The following is a 20228-nucleotide window of genomic DNA, read 5'->3' on the forward strand; positions in this document are numbered from 1 at the left end:
GAAGAGGTCGGAGTGACGCGATGGAAATACGGAGAAATAAGTATTCGGGTTGGGAGCAAAAAGTATCCGGCGAGGAGGCAAGGATGGTAGCGCCAATCCCATAACGCAGGTACAGTCCAATCCCTCCGCCCCCCTCCCAACCCTGTCGTGCCTGAGGAGCTTGTAGCCAGGTAGAGAGACCAGGTTGTCCGGCACATGGCCCTTAAGCCAGGTCTCACAAGGGGACCTTACGGGTCATGGAACACCGATTTTTTTTATACTTATAGGATTTGAAGATCAGTACCCGGACTTCAATTTCCTAAAGCAGTACGACGCGCTTCTCAAAAATACTCGAGAAAATCGATTTTGAAGATTTCCGATATCTGTAAGTACAGAAAATTTTAACCTATTGTCAGAGCCGCTCGTAGCCGACCGCACAGAACTCTAGTTTCGTAAGCGCGGAGTCGCTGGTTCGATTCTCGCTCTGGCCTCAATTTTTTTTTCATAAGTTAATAAAGTTTTTTTTTTAATCCTATATCTTAACATTTATCAAATTGAAATGCTAATTAATTATTAAATATTTATTCGTTATTTTTTAAATAAAAATTAAATTGGCTCATGTAATACTGACGAGTAATGTCAAATGTATTTATTATTAATATATTTTATAACATACATGAATTAATAACTCATAAAAATTAAACAACCATTTTTATAAATATTATTATTGTTTTTTATATTATTTTTGTATTTACTCGTAATCTCTTAAAAAGTATTTCATTTTCTTTAATGTTTTCCATTTTTTGTACCAAATTTTAATTTATTATAAATATTCGCATTTTCAATCAAGTAGTAATTAAAAATAAAAAAATGTTAATTTTTATTTAAAAAATAACAAATAAATATTTAATAATTAATTAGCATTTCAATTTGATAAATGTTAAGATATAGGATTAAAAAAAAATTGAGGCCAGAGCGAGAATCGAACCAGCGACTCCGAGCTTACGAAACTAGAGCTCTGTGCGCTCGGCTACGAGCGGCTCTGACAATAGGTTAAAATTTTCTGTACTTACAGATATCGGAAATCTTCAAAATCGATTTTCTCGAGTATTTTTGAGAAGCGCGTCGTACTGCTTTAGGAAATTGAAGTCCGGGTACTGATCTTCAAATCCTATAAGTATAAAAAAAATCGGTGTTCCATGACCCGTAAGGTCCCCTTGTCAGACAAAGCGACAAGATCGTAGTGGCCGCTCGAAAAGTAGTCGCAAAACTCATGAAAATAGGGGAGGAGGGACTGGCAATTCACGTGGCATAGGCGTAGCGGTTTTTGATAGCAGACGAGGAGAGAAGGCGTGAGTCAGGCTTTGCGATGGGAAGGTTTCTTGGGGATAGCACCCGTAGCGCTTTTGTCCGAGCCATTTTTTAAAGTAGATGGGGGGCCCGATGCTGATGTTGAGGACGCAGTCAACGAGGACGACGAAAACGTAGACAGAGACGGGGGCGGTGACGGAGACGGAGACGAACCCCCGGTGAGCGGAGGGGTGGAAGCCGCAGAGGACGCGGTAGTCGCGGAGTAACCTCGCGGGTCGGGGAGAGCGCGGGAGAGACAGTAATCACTGGGTGAGACGGCGGAGCGACGGAGTAACCTCGAGGGGCAGCGGAGGGGCGGTGGAAAGCCCGAGCGGAGAGCTGCACCGCGGCGGGCGCAACGGGCAAAGTTGCAAGCAAGGTTTCAGCAAAAACCGTATTTAGATGTTCGAGGTCACGAATGATAATTGGAGAAGCATTCAGTTGCTGCCTAATTTGAATGCGCCCGTTCCACACCCAGGCGCGATGCAGCCGACCGCCCCCGACAGCTTGCCTCGCCTCAGCCAGGATGCGTCGCGTAGGAGCTGTTAGTCGCTCCGTAATATCGATGCGTGAACCGGATAGGGAGACAGAGACCTCCCCCCCTCCAACACTCCCCTCGCGCGCTTACAGTTGATCCAGCGGTTGCGAATTGCATTAGACGACAAACGGACCATGAGTGGGCGGGGACGACCAAGCGAAGCAGAAATGCGGAAGCATGACTGAATGTCTCCAGGGAAGACCTCCACGCGAAGTGCGGTGGCGATTTTATTTATTACCGCAAAAGTATCTTCGGGGGAAAGCTCGATCACCCCGAACATGATTAGCTCAGAATCGAGCCTCGACTGCTCAAGGGCATCAAGGCAAGCCCCAAGGCGAGATCCAGCCACGTCCGATCCCGGCTGGGGCGGTAGTTGACGCTCGAGAGTGCAGACGCGGTTGTTAAGGTCCTGCGTGATTGCGGCAAGCATATCGGTTTTTGCCGTGAGGTCCTCGTAGCAAGCAGAGCATCGTATAATGCCAAGCTCGAGTGTAGATAGCTTGGCATTGATCGCTGTGAGCTCTTGAAGTTTGTCCTCGATGTTTGTCATTTTCTTCAGCAGCAGCGACACGAGACTCTCAGAGTCATCAGGCTGGGACTCCAGTGGCCGAAAGTGTTCACTCGCGGTAAGAGAAAAGGCTTGGTGATTCGTGCGTGGTGTTTGATTTGCGCAGATGGGGCAGGGAAACCCGGAGGTATCCCCCCCTCGTCCTAAGACATCTGAGCCCGCAAGAGTGGTCAGGCAATTCGCATGAAAAACGTGGTTAGCCACGCATTCGCTCGCCAGTGCGTTTGCGGACGAAATAAACTTTTTGCAGTAGGCGCAAATGAGCGTCATTCTCGATGAGCGTTGACAGCAATAGACAGATGTTTGTGATGGTCGGTTTTGAAAGCGAACTCACCGCAGGAGTACGTATAGAAGTAGTGGGGACGCAGCGAATATGAGGCACGCATGTCGAGCGTGATAACAGAGGCAGCGAGACGTGGCGCGCGCGCGTAGTGAAGACAGCAGGTGGAAGTGGTAGCAACTGTCAGAGAAATCCTGAAAAAATCGCTTCGTCCCAAGCCGGAAAATATTCAAAAAAGCCAGTAAAAGCCGATAGAATTGAAAAGCGGTCACTCACCGAAAAGGGAGAGTGTCAAGTATGAGCGCCCTTGACCGTTGGTCTGCAAGAAAAAAGCCCCGAAGGGCAGTGACGAGCAGTAAAAAGCACAAAAACAGGAGCAGCTAAGAAACACGTCCGCACATACTTACAGCCATATTGCAAGGGAGATGATGGGGAGAGAGAGAGATGGGTCGAGAAGACGACCAATTAAAAACGTGACGCGAGGAAAGGCGCGAAAAAACAAAAAAGCGCGCGATAACTCACCCATCCGTGCAGATGTACGCTCGAATCCGCGTACGTTCCCCGTGCGCCTCAAACCGTACGATTTCACCAGCAGACACCCTTCATACCCGGCACAAAATCCCACACTCCTACACCTCCCCCCTCATTTACATTCCCCCCACGACCCCCTCGGAGCACCCGGTTGCGACCGCGTACAATTTTTCTCGTCAAAATTTCTATACGGTCCCCCACTCCTTTTCCCCCCTCATTTCCCATTTGATTTACGTTCTCCCCGCGGAACCCCTCGAGTACCTGATCGTAAAACCCGGTATGAAAATAGAATAACTACTCAAAAACAGTTGCATCAAACCGTTTGTAGTAATTCGATTTTTGAGAAGTACTTGGTGAGGAGCCAATCCTTTCCTGCTCCTCCCTGCTCTTATTATACAAATCTTTAATAAAATCTCGAATCGAATACGGATCGATAATTTGGAGCAACCTCCCCAAATACCTTCTTCTACTGTTTGGAAAACTCAAGAAAAGAAAATGGTTCGAATGACAAGGATAGCTTGTGGATCGTACAAAGGAGACCACGTGTTATGTTTAAGGACAAAAAAAATATCTTTCCATTTATTATTATTATCGATTACAAATTCAGAATATTGCATATTTTTTCAAAAGAGAGTAACAATTTTTTCAACGCTCAAAATTATTAAAGTACGATAAAATCATGCGACTGAAATGTAATATTCATTATTATTGTAGCATAGTTATATTATGTGATGTTTAATATCATTCTAATATAGTATCTGAAAATAATCAATCAATATTCAAGTTATTAAGTTCAACGTAAATCGTATTAAATTTACGCTGAGGAAATACGTGTATAATCAGATGACGCTCACGAGAGCGAGAACAACGACCCACATGCTTTCACGCGGCCGCGTGTATGCATGACGCCTCATGGCGCAGAACGCTACAGCATTTAGTAGGGTTCTGTCGGAAAGAACAATTCATTCTCAGAAAATACCTTTTTCGGTGGTAATTGAATGACGTTGCTTCAACGCCCTGATCCGAGAACTATTCTCAATAGTTCGTCCAAAGAGTTTCCCTGTAGCTGCGTTCCCGTGATCTCGTCTCCAACGGAAAGCAAGATGGAGATGAATGCAATGAGAGGCGATAGAGCGAGACAGAAATTGTATGACTTCCGTGCCTGTGAATATCGCTTACGCTAATCTTCTCTGTGCTTCGCAGAATCGTGCGGAAGGTTTTCGATACACGATCGAGAGAAAAACCAAGGACTCATGGCTATCGCCTTAGTTTAAGGTCGATACACACGAGTGGTAGCACACTGTTTCACAAGATGACGAACCACGTTTCGTTTTCAATGCACTCAGACTGGCATGCAGACAGGTTAAGCCGCCGGGCGCGATCTCACACACACCAAAGACGATGCTCAGTCAGCAACACCTTAGCCGATTGAAAACGGAACATGTCGATCGCACCCGAAGTTGCATAATAATCCCTTCAAACCATGTTTCGTTGCCGAAACAAGTCGAGACCAGACGAACGCATCCGATGACGCGTGCCGAGAGAAAGAAAGAAGAATAATCGAAAAAGAAATAGGCGACGCTTCGTCACCCAGGCAGAAGGATCGAGAAGATCTCTCTCTCTCTCTCTCTCTTTCTCCCACTCTCCCCCCCCCATCTCTCTCTCTCTCTCTCTCAACTCAGAACATCTACCTTTAGTTTCAATACAATTAAATGAGATAAAAACAGTCTTAGGACTAAGAAAGTCATGTCCAGACAATATAGTGCTAGCCGAAGCTTGTGAACCCATTTTAACCGATCGATTTAATTTTCTATGCAAGAACTATATTTCTAGAACTTTAACGAGAGCTAACTACAATCTCGCAAATTTTACAATCGATCAAAATAAAACTAAACGATCCCACATATGTCAATCGGCTGCCCAGTTCACCGCTGTTCACAGCTTTCCTAGAAGTTGAACAATACATACACCTAGTTTAAAAATTGAAGCTTTCTGCCACTTGTCTATTTCCGCAAGAAACCCTCACTCTCATTCCACCTATATCCACAGCCGAAGGAAAAGACATTAAAGACTCCTCTACTCCCAAAACTAGATTCAACTCTATTTTCCATTACACGTCTTCAGAACACTAGTTCTTCATAGACGGCTCTAAACGCAGTCATGGACGCCATAAACAATCGGGTCTTTCAATTTAGAACCTCGAATCTTTCATCAATTTTCACATGCAAAGCTATGGCGATACTACAGGCTGTAAAAACGACAGAATCAAGCCTAGCCCCATCTATAAAAATTTTCTCAAATTTTTTGAGCATCCCCAGGCGCTCAGTAACCTCCGAAAAGGCTTCAAGGGATTTTTTCTTATTCTATCGATTATGGACAAGATACGCCTCTTAAAACAATCCGGAAAAGCTATCAACCTATTTTGGTTGCCAGCACATAAAGGCATACCATGGAACGAAACATCCGATCAGGAAGCCAAAGATGCTATCTCTGGTGGCAGAGACACATAATTTTTAATCCCCCACTCAGACTTTAAGACTCTGTGGAAAAGCTCTATGTTCAACAATTCGCTTCAACACATCAAAGATCTGGGCAAATCTAAAAGCAAAAAGTATTGCGCATCCTACTACCTCAGGGAGTCTCGCTTTCCTTGGTTAAAAAATCTCGACCTTCACAGGAATGCAGTGGTCTCCTTATCTAAGCTCAGATCAGGACATACATCCCTTCTGTGAATGCGACGTCTCTACGCAGACAATTAACCATTTTTTTGGCAATGCGAACAAACCAGGAAAACAAGGACGATCTTAAAGAGAAGCCTACAAAATAATAACTTATACAGTCCCTACTGCATTGAACAACTGCTACATGAATACAGCCACAAGATTATCCATATCCTTGCAAAGTTTATTCTATCAATCGAATTCAACATTAACCCTTTGACTTGACTCCCTCCCCGCCATAACCATATTACTAGCACCATATCCGTTATATTTAAGGTAGCTCAAATACTGTTTATTATCTCCCCGTAACCCATGTCGTAACTCTAAATATATTAAACAAATAAGTTAGAGATTATAGTAAAATGAAATAAGTCGTCCCAAATCTACTTCGCGACTCGTGAACGTACCCAGTATCTTCTCTAATTATATCTAGTCTTAGTATTTAAGATCCCTAGGTTTAGGACAGACACAATTATGCGGTCCTAACGATAATGCAGCTGGAAATACACATTGCTCCCCCTGCCTAGTCACTTTTCAATATAAGACATGCGAAAAATATATGTAAAATAATAATAATGTGCGCTGCGTACTTATTAACTGTACGATAAGCTAGCCGCTTTACCGCATCCTGACACGAACACACGATGTATTGATCTAGCGGACAGAATGGGCTCAGACCTCAACGCCATCTCTTGTATTTTTCTCTCAATAAAAAAATATATACTTAGTTTAAACTAAGTCTAAAAGTGCCCGTGGGTCCATTAGACCCCAGGTATAGGATTAAGGTTAACCAGAATTTAACATTGTTGAATAGAAGAATTTGTTTTATATAAACCAAATTCATTTATTGGACATGATTAGTTAAATTTCAGTAAAACTATATATATAAGTTATGGAACTACTGAGCCTAAAGCCCATTTCTACCAAAATAGATCAACTTTAATCTCAGTTTATCTTTTTCTAATTTTTGGAATTAGAATAAAATAACAAATAAATTAAACTAACAAGAGGACCTTACAGGTCGTGAGTCATCGATTTTTTTCATACTTATAGGATTTAAAGATCAGTACCCGGACATCAATTTCCTAAAGCAGTACGATGCGCTTCTCAAAAATACTCGAGAAAATTGACTTTGAAGATTTCCGATATCTGTAAGTACAGAAAATTTTGACTTATCGTCAGAGCTGCTCGTAGTCGAGCGCACAGAGCTCTAGTTTCGTAAGTGCGGAGTCGCTGGTTCGATTTTCGCTCTGGCCTCAACTTTTTTTTTAATAAATCAATGAAATTTTTTTTAAATCTTATATCTTAACATTTATCAAATTGAAACGCTAATTATTAAATATTTATTCGTTATTTTTTAAATAAAAATTAACATCTTTTTATTTTTAATCACCACTTGCTTGAAAATGCGAATATTTATAATAAATTAAAATTTGGTACAAAAATGGAAAACGTCTTATTGTTAATGCAAAAATAATATGTATAAATAATATTGTTCAGTTATTTTATCGCTTACATTTTACGCTGTATCTTTAACACGTTAAGTTGGAGTTTATAAGTTTATAATCGAATTTATTGTGAGTCGATGCTGGTCGATCCCCATTTTCTCGCATTTAGTCGTAAACAAAGAACAGCCTTGCAAAAAGTGGAAGTAAGGTTCCGAGAGAGCAGATGCTGTGCTATTCGCATTTTACCGTTAACTTTCGAAGCGGTAAAAACTGTGCTGTGGTGTGGTCAATTTAATTTGTTAAAATTATAAAATAACACAGTTATGTCAGACGTGAAGTCTGTTGATGAACCTGGCCCTTCAATTGTACGAGAAGAGGCACTTGAACAAAATCTATGCGAAGACAATAAAAAATTAAGTTTAAAAAGTGCTATTATTTATTACGAGCAGCTTCTTGCACAAGATGGCCTTATCACAGAAGAATCTTTATTGTTTTCCACCAATTTTTGTACCAAATTTTAATTTATTATAAATATTCGCATTTTCAAGCAAGTGCTGATTAAAAATAAAAAAATGTTAATTTTTATTTAAAAAATAACAAATAAATATTTAATAATTAATTAGCGTTTCAATTTGATAAATGTTAAGATATAGGATTTAAAAAAAACTCCATTGACTTATTTAAAAAAAAGTTGGGGCCAGAGCGAGAATCGAACCAGCGACTCCGTGCTTACGAGAGCTCTGTGCTCTCGGCTATGAGCGGCTCTGACGATAGGTCAAAATTTTCTGTACTTACAGATATCGGAAATCTTCAAAGTCGATTTTCTCGAGTATTTTTGAGAAGCGTATTGTACTGCTTAGGAAATTGATGTCCGGGTACTGATCTTCAAATCCTATAAGTAGGAAAAAAATCGATGACCCATGACTCGTAAAGTCCCCTTGTAAGATCAATCTACGTTGATAGAAACAAATCAATAGTCCGTATACAAAATACGAAATAGTATCATAAAAATTATTATCTGATAGAAGACCCTTTTCAATTTGCATTTATTTTCAAAGTTTTATTTTATATATAAAATACTATGTAAAAATAAAGTGGTACATTACAACACTTAGCAATATTGATTTAAATACTTTATTTTTTATTTAGATTCACATTAATTTATTTGTATTATATTAAATATGTTAAACAGTTAATTAATTTTTATCGATAAAACCTGTCAAACTTGACCGAGGTCGATAATGCAGAGTCATTCATTTATCCTTGTTCATAAAAATATTTGCTTTAAAAGTTATGTATCTTATACGTACAAACGAATGGTACACCGCAGTTCGAAATAAATTGAGGAATAAGACTATAATCGTCAAATTATGATTAGGAGTCATAAAAAAAGTTATTTGATCATATTTTGTTCATTTAAACGCTTTCACTACATATTTCTCAGTAAAAACACCTAAATGAACAAAATTTGATCCAATAAATAATTTTTTTTTACGGCTTGTAATCGTAATTTGACGAGTATAGTCTTATTCCTTAATCTATTCCGAACTGCGGTGTACCATTCATTTGTACGTATAAGCTACATTGTATTTTAAAGCAAATATTTTTATAAACAAATAAACTTTAAAAATTTTTTTGCATTTTTAATCTCGATCTAATCGTCCTCGGATTTATTTGTGTACGTACTTTAAACGTGTAAAATTTTCAATTCTGTAAATTCAATTCGAAACTAAATGGTTGAACAGAATGTCAGTAAAATAGATAACTTTAGGATCCCCTTAACATAGAACTTATAACATTACATATAGTAGACTCTCGATAATTGGCCGAAACAGCAGAGGAAAATTCTCGGAAAAGGCGTATTACAAAGTTCTCCCGCGCAAACACGATGCAGTCGTCTGCGTCGGATCCATATGTATATCGTGTCATTGCATAAGTCACGTCCTAACTTATTATATCTAATTTCTGTAAGAAATTGTAGCTTTGATATTTCCTTCTTTTATAATTTTCTTTGTGTTTCTCTAATATTTTTACAATTAAGTACTACATAATTAATAATCAGTTTTAAATGCGTTTATTTTGATAACGTCGGGAGAACACGAGCAAAAGTAATCTCAACAGAGGGGTGCAGAGGGGGGTGTTACGCTGGGCCTCAGCAGTGAGATGCGGGCCGAGTTTTTCACTCATGCGCATCAAGAATAGCAATAATGCAGTGATGTATAATGTGACTATGGGCGCAAAAATCTTGATGCAAAAGTTTTAGCGAGATTGTAACAGGACAAAATTAGAAATGTACAGATATATTTATTACAAGAGAAGTGCACCAAATGTTAATCGCGAATGGATATGTGTTATATATCATTTCAAAAGTCTTGTCAAGTAGAATTAATGTGTGCAATATTTCGCTTAAATGGCCCCTTTAGGCAGCGCTATGTGTAATGTAATTTACATAACTATTTGGGTTTCTATAAAAGCTAACTGGAGTTTTTGCTTCAAAAATAGTATCAAATAAAAGGTGTCTACTAATATAATTAGTTGCACAAGTTTTATTTAGAATATTTTATTTAATTCAAGATAAATTGCATTTTCTATTTTATTTTAAAAGGACAAAAAGTCCAAAAAGCCAAAAAGTTATTGGCAATAAGATACTATAATATAAAATAAATTGCACTTTTTATTTTATCTTAGAAACAAAAATAAAGTATAAAAAAAGAGAAACCCAAGAAACTAATATCAGAGTTTTGAAAGTAAAAAAAAGAAAAAAAAAACGAAAAAGTCAAAAAGTTATTACTAATAACATACTGTTACGCGCGCGCTCCCGGAAATGAAGAAACACTCTTTTAACTCTCAAAACAAACGACTTTATTAGAAGCGTTTATAATTAACGACCGAACTGGCTCGATGCCTCTTAACAACTGTTTATTAATTCCCCGTCAATTCCGTTGCCCGGTTCCAGACAGCTGACCGCCGCCGCCGATCGACTTCGCTGATTTGACAGCTGACTCGCGGTCGGAGAGTATACTGGGCAGCGCGCGTAACACTGCTTTCCCTCTTCAAAATTGTCGTCCCGACAATCCGCAAGACAGTTCGACGCGCTCTTCAGAGTTGGCTTCTCAGGGTTCCAGAACGATTTCCTGCTCTCCCCGTGCTGCTGCAACGGGTTACCGAGCCACGTCCACCTTAGCATGCCTCCTCTTCACTGGACTTCCTCGTGCGTCCTTCCCCGTAGAGCTGGCCAGGCTCTTTCGCAGAGATCCTCGCACATTCCCAGTACTCCGCTGCCCGTGCTCCCCTTCCATCTTGAACCTTGAGCACTTCTTGCTTCCTTGCGCCGGGTCTTGAGCGCTTCTTTCTTCTTCCTTCGGGATCGGGGGGGGGGGGGGGATTGACTTCCGTGGACCCTACGCTCACAGAGCTCCCCGTCCCCTGCCTCAACATTTGCCCTAAGTCCCACGGAAAAACCGTGGGCAGACTTCTGTCCGCAATCATCTCTTCCGCCGAAAGAAGTCAAAACACCCTCTTCTCGCCGTGAAGTTCTTCCCAGTAAAAACGCTGAAACCCAAACATAACAAACAGAACAAGAATAAAGAAACTTAAATTAATCCCCTTTCCGTGTCGGCCCCCCAACATCCCAATAGAGCTTAGTTTCCTGATTTTCCCGCCGGACACTCGGCGCTTTCCCCTTCCTCTATTCCGATTAATAAATTTGAGCATTTTTGCTCGTTCAATCGCCACTCTAAGGAATGTTACCCCCTCTACCTGAAGGAAACGCTTCACGAACCCCTCCGGCAGCCCAGCAAAATATTGTACACATAAATTCTACTTGACAAGACCTTTCGAACGATATATGACACATATCCATTCGCGATTAACACTTGGTGCACTTCCCTTGTTGGATATATATAAATATATCTATACATATATGTTACATGTTTATATTTAAAAAAATTGCACGATTGTACAGGCGATCAACGGTACATCTTTCTTCTCTTATTAGGTACGTTACTGTTACTGTTCTCGCCACGCATGCGCGAAAAATCCGGCCCGCATCTTATCACTGGGCCACAGGCGCAGCGCTTAGCGACACAGTGGGGGAACTTGGGAAAGCCGTGTTCGTGTGTGTAAAAGTACGTGTGAAGGATGGCATATTATCGTGCAGTCAATTGTCGAGAGTCTACTATATTGACAATATTATATAATAATTCACAATAAATAAATAAATAAATAAATAAATGGTTTAACATCTATTAAACATCTATAAAATATCTATAAGAGTAATGTATACTTTTTTTAATAACAGTCCACACAAGTTTTTCTTATCTATTAATTATTTCGGTATCAAATTTTTTATTAAAATATTTAATTTGTTATTTTGTAACGCGCAAAAAAATAAAATAATGTACAATACTGCTTTATTTTTATTATTATTAATTACGTAAATAACTAATAATTGTCCTAATTATATTCCTAATATAAATCCGGAAGATTCGATGATTGTGAAATACAATAAAATACATTAAATGTACTCAACCCTAAAAAAGTTTGATAAAATTTGTTGTAAAAAGAATATTTTATTTATAAAAGAAAAGAAAACAATAACGTAATAAAATAAAACCATTTAAAGTTATAATTAGTTATTCGAAAGGTGAACACGATTTCGATGAAATAATTATAGTCATTTTATGACAGCGACTTTTTTCATTTTCGCGAAGAAGTAAAAAAACTTCTAATATTATTGTGCGAAAAAAATTACTTAATTTCATCTACATATACACATATTAATTTCATATATATACATTGTGCGTGCGTGTGCGTGTGCGCGCGTGTGTGTATCTGTGTATGTAACCTTCTTGATAGTAGAAAATTTAATGTGTACGCGCACATTTGATTGGAAATGTGATCTGTATTTATCATGAAAAGAATGGAGAGTCAATGGCTCTAACGCTTATTTTAGTAATTATGTAGTTTAGAAGCCAATTACCTTGACCTTGACAACTTTTCCTTATAACTTAATCGGAGGTCATCGTTCGTTAAAAAGTTATTAACAAAAGAATTTGAAAAATATCCATGTAGAACAGAACACGCACGCACGCACGCACGCACGCACGCACATACACACGTGGAGGGGAGGCTTCGCCCCTCCTTCCCGCACCCATCTATCGGTAGGGATGTCCTGGGTAGAAGTGCACAAAAGTACGGTACGTATTTTGTTGAGAGTAAATGTCTATAATAGCTATTAATGCAAAAAATCAATTTTTTTCATTAGCAATCAACAAAAACTACTATAGAAATAGGAATGTAGAAATGTTTTTAGGGAGGGGCAATGCTTCAATAACAATTAAGTTATAGACTTCACCTTCTCCCTACATCTCTGTATTAACTTTTATAAAGCACGCATTTTTGAATTTTTTAACCTTCGGAGAACACATAGGGTCAATTTGACCCTTACCTCGAATTTGATCTTAACGTAAATATCTTGAAAGCATTTTGAAAATTGGCGGATCTGAAACCTTCTACCTATAGTTTGGGGTATTAACTATATGTTAAGATGCTCCTTTTGTACAGCGCAACACCTAATAGGTGTTGGGCATTATACAAAGTCGGTGCAGGGTCATTCTGACCGTTGTGTACTAAGCGTCGGTTTTTCAATAGTGAGCACGATGGCATATAGTTTGCGGCCACGTATTCAGAATGCCTTAGTACCTGTCGAGCAAGAATATTTCGATGGCAACAGTTCTTCTGAAGTGAATAATGTGTCAGTACAGTCAAACACTGACACGTCGTATTTAGATTATAGTAAAGCCGTCGCCGACAATAAATAAATTAACTTTTACCACAAGTCACTTAAATAATAAAGTATTCACATATATGTAATAAGAAATAAATTTTTTTAAAATTTTTTCATAAAAATGTTTGATTTTTTTTACCTTAAAAACCACTTTCATTACCTAACAAAATAAATACCTTTTTTTTTAAGTACATTAAAGTACAATTTTTTTCTTGATTCTACTACATTTCAAGAATACACACGTAAATTTTTAGTCAGAAATATTTAAAAAATTAAAAAATACAATTTTTCGGAAAATAACGTTTAAAAAAAAAAAAAAGTGAATTTTTTTTAAATATGTAAATAATTCCAACAGCACTTTTAATTTATATTAATTGATTTAACAATGTTCCAAGTAAATCTAGAAATTTTTTCAAGCTGATCGCACTCGTCAATTTAAAATGGTGGATCAAAGTGTGTGTAGGGTCAAATTGATCCACAGTGTTCTTCGTGATCGAAAAAATAGGTGTGTTCTCCGAGGGTTAAAATAAGAAAATCTATTAATTTATACGTGCTTTATAAAAATTAATGTGGAGATGTAGGGGGAGGGCAAAGACCTGCCCTTGCACCCCGCCACGCGTTCTTTACAACACCACATAGATTTGCAACTTTACATAAAAGATTAAGATAATAATAAATTAATAGACTTTCTTATTTTAAAGCACGCATAAATGTGTGCTTTATTTTTATAATAAATTTATTATTTATTGGGACTGGGTCCCCTTTTGTTAAGATTTACCATATTCCTTTACAGGATTTAGATTAGGATAATAATAAATTAACAGATTTTCTTATTTTAAAACACCCAAAAATGCGTGCTTTATGCACCCCTCCCCCTCAATGTGTGTGTGTGTTGTTCTGTTCTACATGGATATTTTTCTAACTTCTTTTGTTAATAACTTTTTAACGAACAATAACCGCCGGTTAAGTTATAAGAAAAAGTTACTCAGGGTCATGTCCTTGACAACATATGTCAAGGTCAAGATCATCGGCGCGGTGTCCCATAAATTAAACAATTACCCTTATTTTTTGCTACAAATCTCGTTATAAATAAATCTTAAATTAGATTTAAAGAATGTAATTTTGTTTTTGTAGCATTGGAATCAGAGCCTTTTCTTCATTGGCACACATTCTATAATATTTATTCTCCATAAATATTAATATATCCATAGAAAATATTTTGTAGCACTTAATTCTATAATGTAATAAAAAATAAAAAATTTAAAATACAGCCATATATAACCTTGAAGAAAAAAAGTGAAAAAACATGCAGAAAAGGTAATACAGCTCCAATAATCTTGACATATATTATACAAATAAAAATATTAATCAACTTTACCTTATAAATTAAATTAGTGATCTTGAATAGTTTTTGAGATAAATTTATTTGAAGTTTAACATTAACTTTTATTTAAATTAATGGAAACTTTTTATAACTTTAACCTTGACATATGTTATCAAAGTTATTGTTCCGAGGAACCTACAACAGTTTTTAATCAGTTATCATTATTTGTTAAAAAATTAACAAATAATGTTTAATATAGCAATTTGGTCTATATTTGTACTGTTCCATGTGAGTTTTCAACTTTCTGCAAAAAACGAGATCTATCCTCCCCCCTTCCCCAGTGTTTACAGCCCAAAACAATGTCAATAATTGTTCTGTACTACATAGGTTTTCGATTTTTTAAGTAAAGCGAGATTCGCCTCTAGCCCTCCCCCTCCCCCCGCAGTGCTTACGATCCAAAACTGCAATATTGTTCCACGTATAAATAAGTACTTTTTTTAAATATATTAAAGTAAAAATCATCGAAGCTGTATTGCCTTTTATCCATATTGCAACTTTATGCATATTTTTCGAAAAAAGTTATTTTGTCTAATAGATTTTTTAAATTCGAAGACGTACTCTTTTAAAAGCAAAGGCATTGCACAATTACGATGCAGCACCATGGTCCTTGGTTTTCGCACTTGCGTAATTTGTCTTTAAAATTTATAAAATGTTGCACTTTTTCAAACGCCGTCGCTTTTTTTGGTTTTTCTCCAATTCGGTCGGGGGTTGATTTCTGATAATGCGAACAACCTTAAGTAAATATAAATTTTTATATTAATAAAATAAATGGAAATGATTTAAAAAAGCATGTATACCTAAACCTAAACCTAAACAGATTAAAAAACAATACAATAATTTTACAAACTTTCTATAGAAAAACGGAAGGAAATAGAAAAATTATATTTACAGGATAAAATTTGCCAAGTATAATTACGTAAACTTTTTTCCCCAATTTTACTAAAATTTCACTAAACGGTAATGGATTTTTTAAATTTTACAAAAAAATGTAATAAATGTAAGTGGTTGTTCAAAAAATATAAGAATTCGAGTTTTTCACATTTCTTCTCAATCATTTATTTCCAAATATATGCAACTCTTATTATACTTACACAATTTGACTGTTTTATTGGGGAGATTTGGAAAGATCTTTTCATCAAGAGGACTCAAAAGCATTTTGCATATGGCAGACTAATGCCCATATTCATAGTCAGGCCTTATACTTAAGGCCTCCTTAAATTCATCTTTAGATAATACTTCGTAGCCAATGAGATGATCCGTAGAGTATCTAAAGATGAACTTAAGGAGGCCTTAAATATAAGATTTGACTATGAATACAAGCATAAAGAACTCATGTTAAAAAACACCTTAAATGTAAGAAATAAAGAGAGAAATCAGCAACTCCAATCATTTATTATTTTATCATTACTTATCGTTTTCTTATTTCATAACTTTTTTTCCTTGCTAAAATAAATTCATAACAGTCGAAAAATAAAAATACAATTGAATTTATGTGAGGTAAAAAAAAGATTATTAAGTATTAGAAACAGACACAACAGCATGTTTACGGTGACGCGCTGCGACTAGTTGGCGAGCAATCTTGCGACCTTCTAACTCAATCAATATTTTGTCTTATTTTCGTTTTTACATAGATTTCAAGAGAAAAAAATCAAGGTTCTTTTTTAGTCCATTTACTAAAAAATCAAAAGTTACATTTTGAGAAAAAATAAAAAAATTGTTTGAACTAAAAGATTAAGATAATCTTTTTTTACTATAAAATGATTATTTTTACTGTAAACTGTAAAAATTTATTAAAAGACGTTTTCAAAACCCCATAAAAAATTAAATTAGATAAAAGTGTAACAAGAGTTATATTTGGAAATAAGTAGTTGGAGAAAAATGTGAAAAATTCGAATTGTTATATCTTGATAACCAATTATACTAACCTACTTTGCAGGATTCAAAAAGTCCACTAACTCATTATCATTTAGTAAAATTTTAATAAAATTAGAAATGAAAAATTTTAAATGGATATACTTGACAAATTTTACTTCATGTAGCCCCTTAATTTTTTAAAAATTATTTTTACCTCATGAAATGCTGCATCAACATTTAGTGGTGGGTCTTTGGCAGAAGTCTCAATATAAGGTATGCCCAAACGATGAGCCAATTCTCTTCCCTGTTCCTCTGTGACTTTTCTCAAATGTACCAAATCGACTTTGTTAGCCACCAGTAGCATAGGATAAATATCTCTATCTTTTACTCGTAGAATTTGAGTATGAAAATTGGCAATATTTTGATACGATTGTTTATCGGTTACAGAATATACTAAAAGAAATCCATCACCTTTTCGCATATATTGTTCACGCATCGCACTAAATTCTTCTTGACCGGCTGTATCTAACACTGCAACAAACAACATTTATAAATCTTTATGTGTTTGTATTTGTTAAAGAAGCTATTTTTAATATTCTATATTTCCAATAATATATTAAAACTTCTTCATTGTTATACAAAAAATTCTGCACAAAACATGTAGAAAAGTGTCCTCGAGTAGAATTAGCTGAAATTTTAGTATAATACATAGTATTATACATAATAATAGTATGTTACAAAGCTCTGAAAAAGGGCTTTTTCATTCACAAGTCGTCACTATCAATTTCAACTGACACCAAATATCTTGGAAACTAGGCATTTTATGAATTTCAGGTATTAAGACATTTGATCAGGATAGTCAAGACTTCATCATGCTAAAACCTCAACCAATTCTGAAGCCACTTTTCCACATGTTTGAGCAGGGTCCTTTTTTAGTTGTTTCTTGTTTGTTTTTTCTTATTTCTTGTTGCTGTATTTTAGGTTTTCAATAGAATTGTATGTTTAAAAGTTTATAAAAAACAGTTATTAGAAAGAAAAACAAAATGTATTATATATAATATTCATTATATTGCAATTTAAAACAAGGCTATTGATACTAATACTCAATTGACTTTAGAAAGTATATATATGTATATAAAAATCATAGTTATTTTACAAATTTGACTTTGAAATAAAAAGTAAATATGAAGTTTAAATCAGTAAAAAAAATATAACACAAGCTTAATTTTTTACAACTGGAATGCAAAAATCACCCTGTAACTATTCTTGGGTTAAAAACTACAAAAATAATTTGATTTAATACAATGATGATAAGAATGAAATATCTGTTAGAGGTATAAAGCACTAACCATCCAAGATGCACCATTGTTTGTCTACCTCTGTATGTTGAATATAACTATCCTCGATAGTTGGATCATAGTCTGCAACAAAAAGCTTTTGAAAAAACTGTATTGTAAGAGCGCTCTTGCCAACACCTCCATCTCCAACAACAACCAATTTGAAGGTCATAAGGTTGTCATTATTTGGAGGACGTGTCATTTCGCCTTTGGATCGTCTACTTTTTCTTCGTCCGCTCCTGCGTCTGCCTATTCTGCTAATTCGAATGTGTTCTTTAGTAGTACGACCGTAGGATGCACTCGTAGAACCGCATAAGATGTCTCGTTCGACTTGGAAGATTCTACAAGAACCAAACCTTTTAGAAATCTACGGGAATAACTAGCGTTAAAAATACATGCCATCCTATGTCGAAAGAAACACGCATTCATTTACATTTAAAAACAGACAACGAGAAATTATGATAAAACACGACATTGACGAGGTAGGTTAAGTTACGCTAAGAGTAAACTTGTATCTTCGTGAGAGATACTTACAAGGTTTTTTTTACGACAATTCGTACATAAAAAGTAAAGCACAACAATACAAGTTTACATAACGTTGAAATTCCGCAACAAAATTTATCTTACATGACATACGCCACTTGTATTACTTACTACTACTTGCTATTACTTGTGTTGACGGTTAATACGCAATCCCCAGCCCCACTAGTGATGGGCGGTATTTTCGTATCTAAAGGGCCATCTACAATGGAGAGTCGTAGGCCGTAGCAGTAGTCGTAGAAAATGTCTCCACTTCGTATTGCTATATGCCCAGTCTACAATGAGTCGTTGGTCGTAAGAAATTTAACCAATCACAGTTGATCTTAGAGAAGAATAAAGCTGGTCACACACACTTTCCGTAGAACATAACAGTAAGGTTTCGACATGTTGGATTGGGCGACCGTAACAGTAAGCGACTAAATCAAGTACGTGATTGGTCAAAACCTTACTGTTACGTTCTACGGAAAGTGTGTGTGACCCGCTTAACCGAACATAATTGGTTAAATTTCTTACGACCAACGACCAACGACTCATTGTAGACTGGGCATTACTGTTTAAAGCCTACAGCAGACATTGAGCCAATTCATTGGCTTAGGGCCACCGCACAAGCTTTTTCGTAAGGGCCACCGCACAAACTCTTCCATAACGCGTTACGTTACGTTAAGTACTCCATACGAACCTAAGTTGTACTTAAACTTTTACTTAAATCAACGCACAAAGAAATCCTTAACGTAAGAACTTAAGAACTTACGTTAAAAGTTTCTTTGTGCGTTGATGTAAGTTTAATTTTGAGTACAAACTTAGGTTTATGGAGCACTTAACGTAACGTAACGTGTTACGAAAAAGCTTGTGCGGTGGCTCTAACACGTTACGTTACGTTAAGTGCTCCATAAATCTAAGTTCGTACTTAAAATTAAACTTACATCAACGCACAAAGAAACTTTTAACGTAAGTTCTTAAGTTCTTACGTTAAGGATTTCTTTGTGCGTTGATTTAAGTAAAATTTTAAGTACAACTTAGGTTTGTATGGAGTACTTAACGTAACGTAACGCGTTATGGAAGAGTTTGTGCGGTGGCCCTTAGTTTACATCGTCAAAACCTTAGTACACGTATTAAGTTTGGTGCGCACCAAAGCCTTAGTACGGGCGCGTTTACATCGAATGTACTAAGCATGTACTGTGAAAAATATAATACAAATTTAATTCATGTTGATGTCTCCTACTAAGACATTTTCACACCGGTTTTTAGATTTTAGCACTGAGGTTATGCTCAATTGCTAAATTCTCTCTAAAATGCGTTTTATGCGTTTACATCGACATTTGTATCACTTGGTACGCGTATCAGTTTAGTACGATACTCCTACTTGATACGCTCGTACCAAATTGATCCGGCAGCGTTTACATCGTGCGTACTAAATATTTAGTACGAATTTGATACGAATATGGTACCTGATACGCGTATCAAATGCACGATGTAAACTAAGCCATTGCGTGCTTACGATGAGCGTTGGGGCAATCGGAATTAGTTTTTGGGCGCCTTTCTTTGATGGCCGGCTTGTATGTTATTGCTACGTCGTTTATATTATTGACAGCATGGTCGTAGATTTATGCCCAGTCTACAATGAGTCGTTGGTCGTTGGTCGTAAGAAATTTAACCAATTATGTTCGGTTATTCTTCTCTAAGATCAACTGTGATTGGTTAAATTTCTTACGACCAACGACCAACGACTCATTGTAGACTGGGCATTAGACCCAGTCTACAATAAGTCGTTAGTCGTTGGTCGTAAGAAATCTAACCAATCAAAGTTGATCTTAGAGAAGAATAACTGAACATAATTGGTTAAATTTCTTACGACCAACGACCAACGACTCATTGTAGACTGGGCTTTAGCGTTGTTACGACTAAAACACT

At 36.6% G+C, this 20228-nt stretch overlaps 1 protein-coding gene and 1 long non-coding RNA gene across 10 annotated transcripts in view; one reads left to right on the forward strand and one right to left on the reverse strand.

Moving 5' to 3' along the window:
- Positions 1–18487, reverse strand: part of LOC105835603 (ras-related protein M-Ras) — a 28789-nt gene extending 10302 nt beyond the window's left edge. Inside the window, exons 1-5 of one of the 9 annotated variants that reach the window (XR_001138994.3) lie at positions 18312–18481; positions 17790–18118; positions 16655–16971; positions 15145–15318; positions 9657–10966 (exon numbers count right to left, since the gene is read on the reverse strand). Coding sequence is in view for 5 of the 9 variants with exons in the window: in XM_012679051.3 (XP_012534505.1) it covers positions 15229–15318; positions 16655–16971; positions 17790–17979 (597 nt within the window). In the remaining 4 variants the exon portion in view is untranslated. Of the gene's footprint in view, positions 1–9656; positions 10967–11819; positions 15319–16654; positions 16972–17789 lie in introns of those variants that run through there. The other 8 variants (XR_004962079.1, XR_001138995.3, XR_004962080.1 and 5 more) reach the window with 8 other exon arrangements.
- LOC114255447 lies at positions 8305–10126 on the forward strand. The gene is made up of 2 exons (XR_003626713.2): positions 8305–8733; positions 8994–10126. It is a non-coding gene; the product is annotated as an uncharacterized LOC114255447 (long non-coding RNA).
- Positions 18488–20228: the final 1741 nt, after the last annotated feature.

This window comes from Monomorium pharaonis, chromosome 2 (assembly GCF_013373865.1).
Source record: "Monomorium pharaonis isolate MP-MQ-018 chromosome 2, ASM1337386v2, whole genome shotgun sequence".
NCBI classification, from domain to species: domain Eukaryota; kingdom Metazoa; phylum Arthropoda; class Insecta; order Hymenoptera; family Formicidae; genus Monomorium; species Monomorium pharaonis.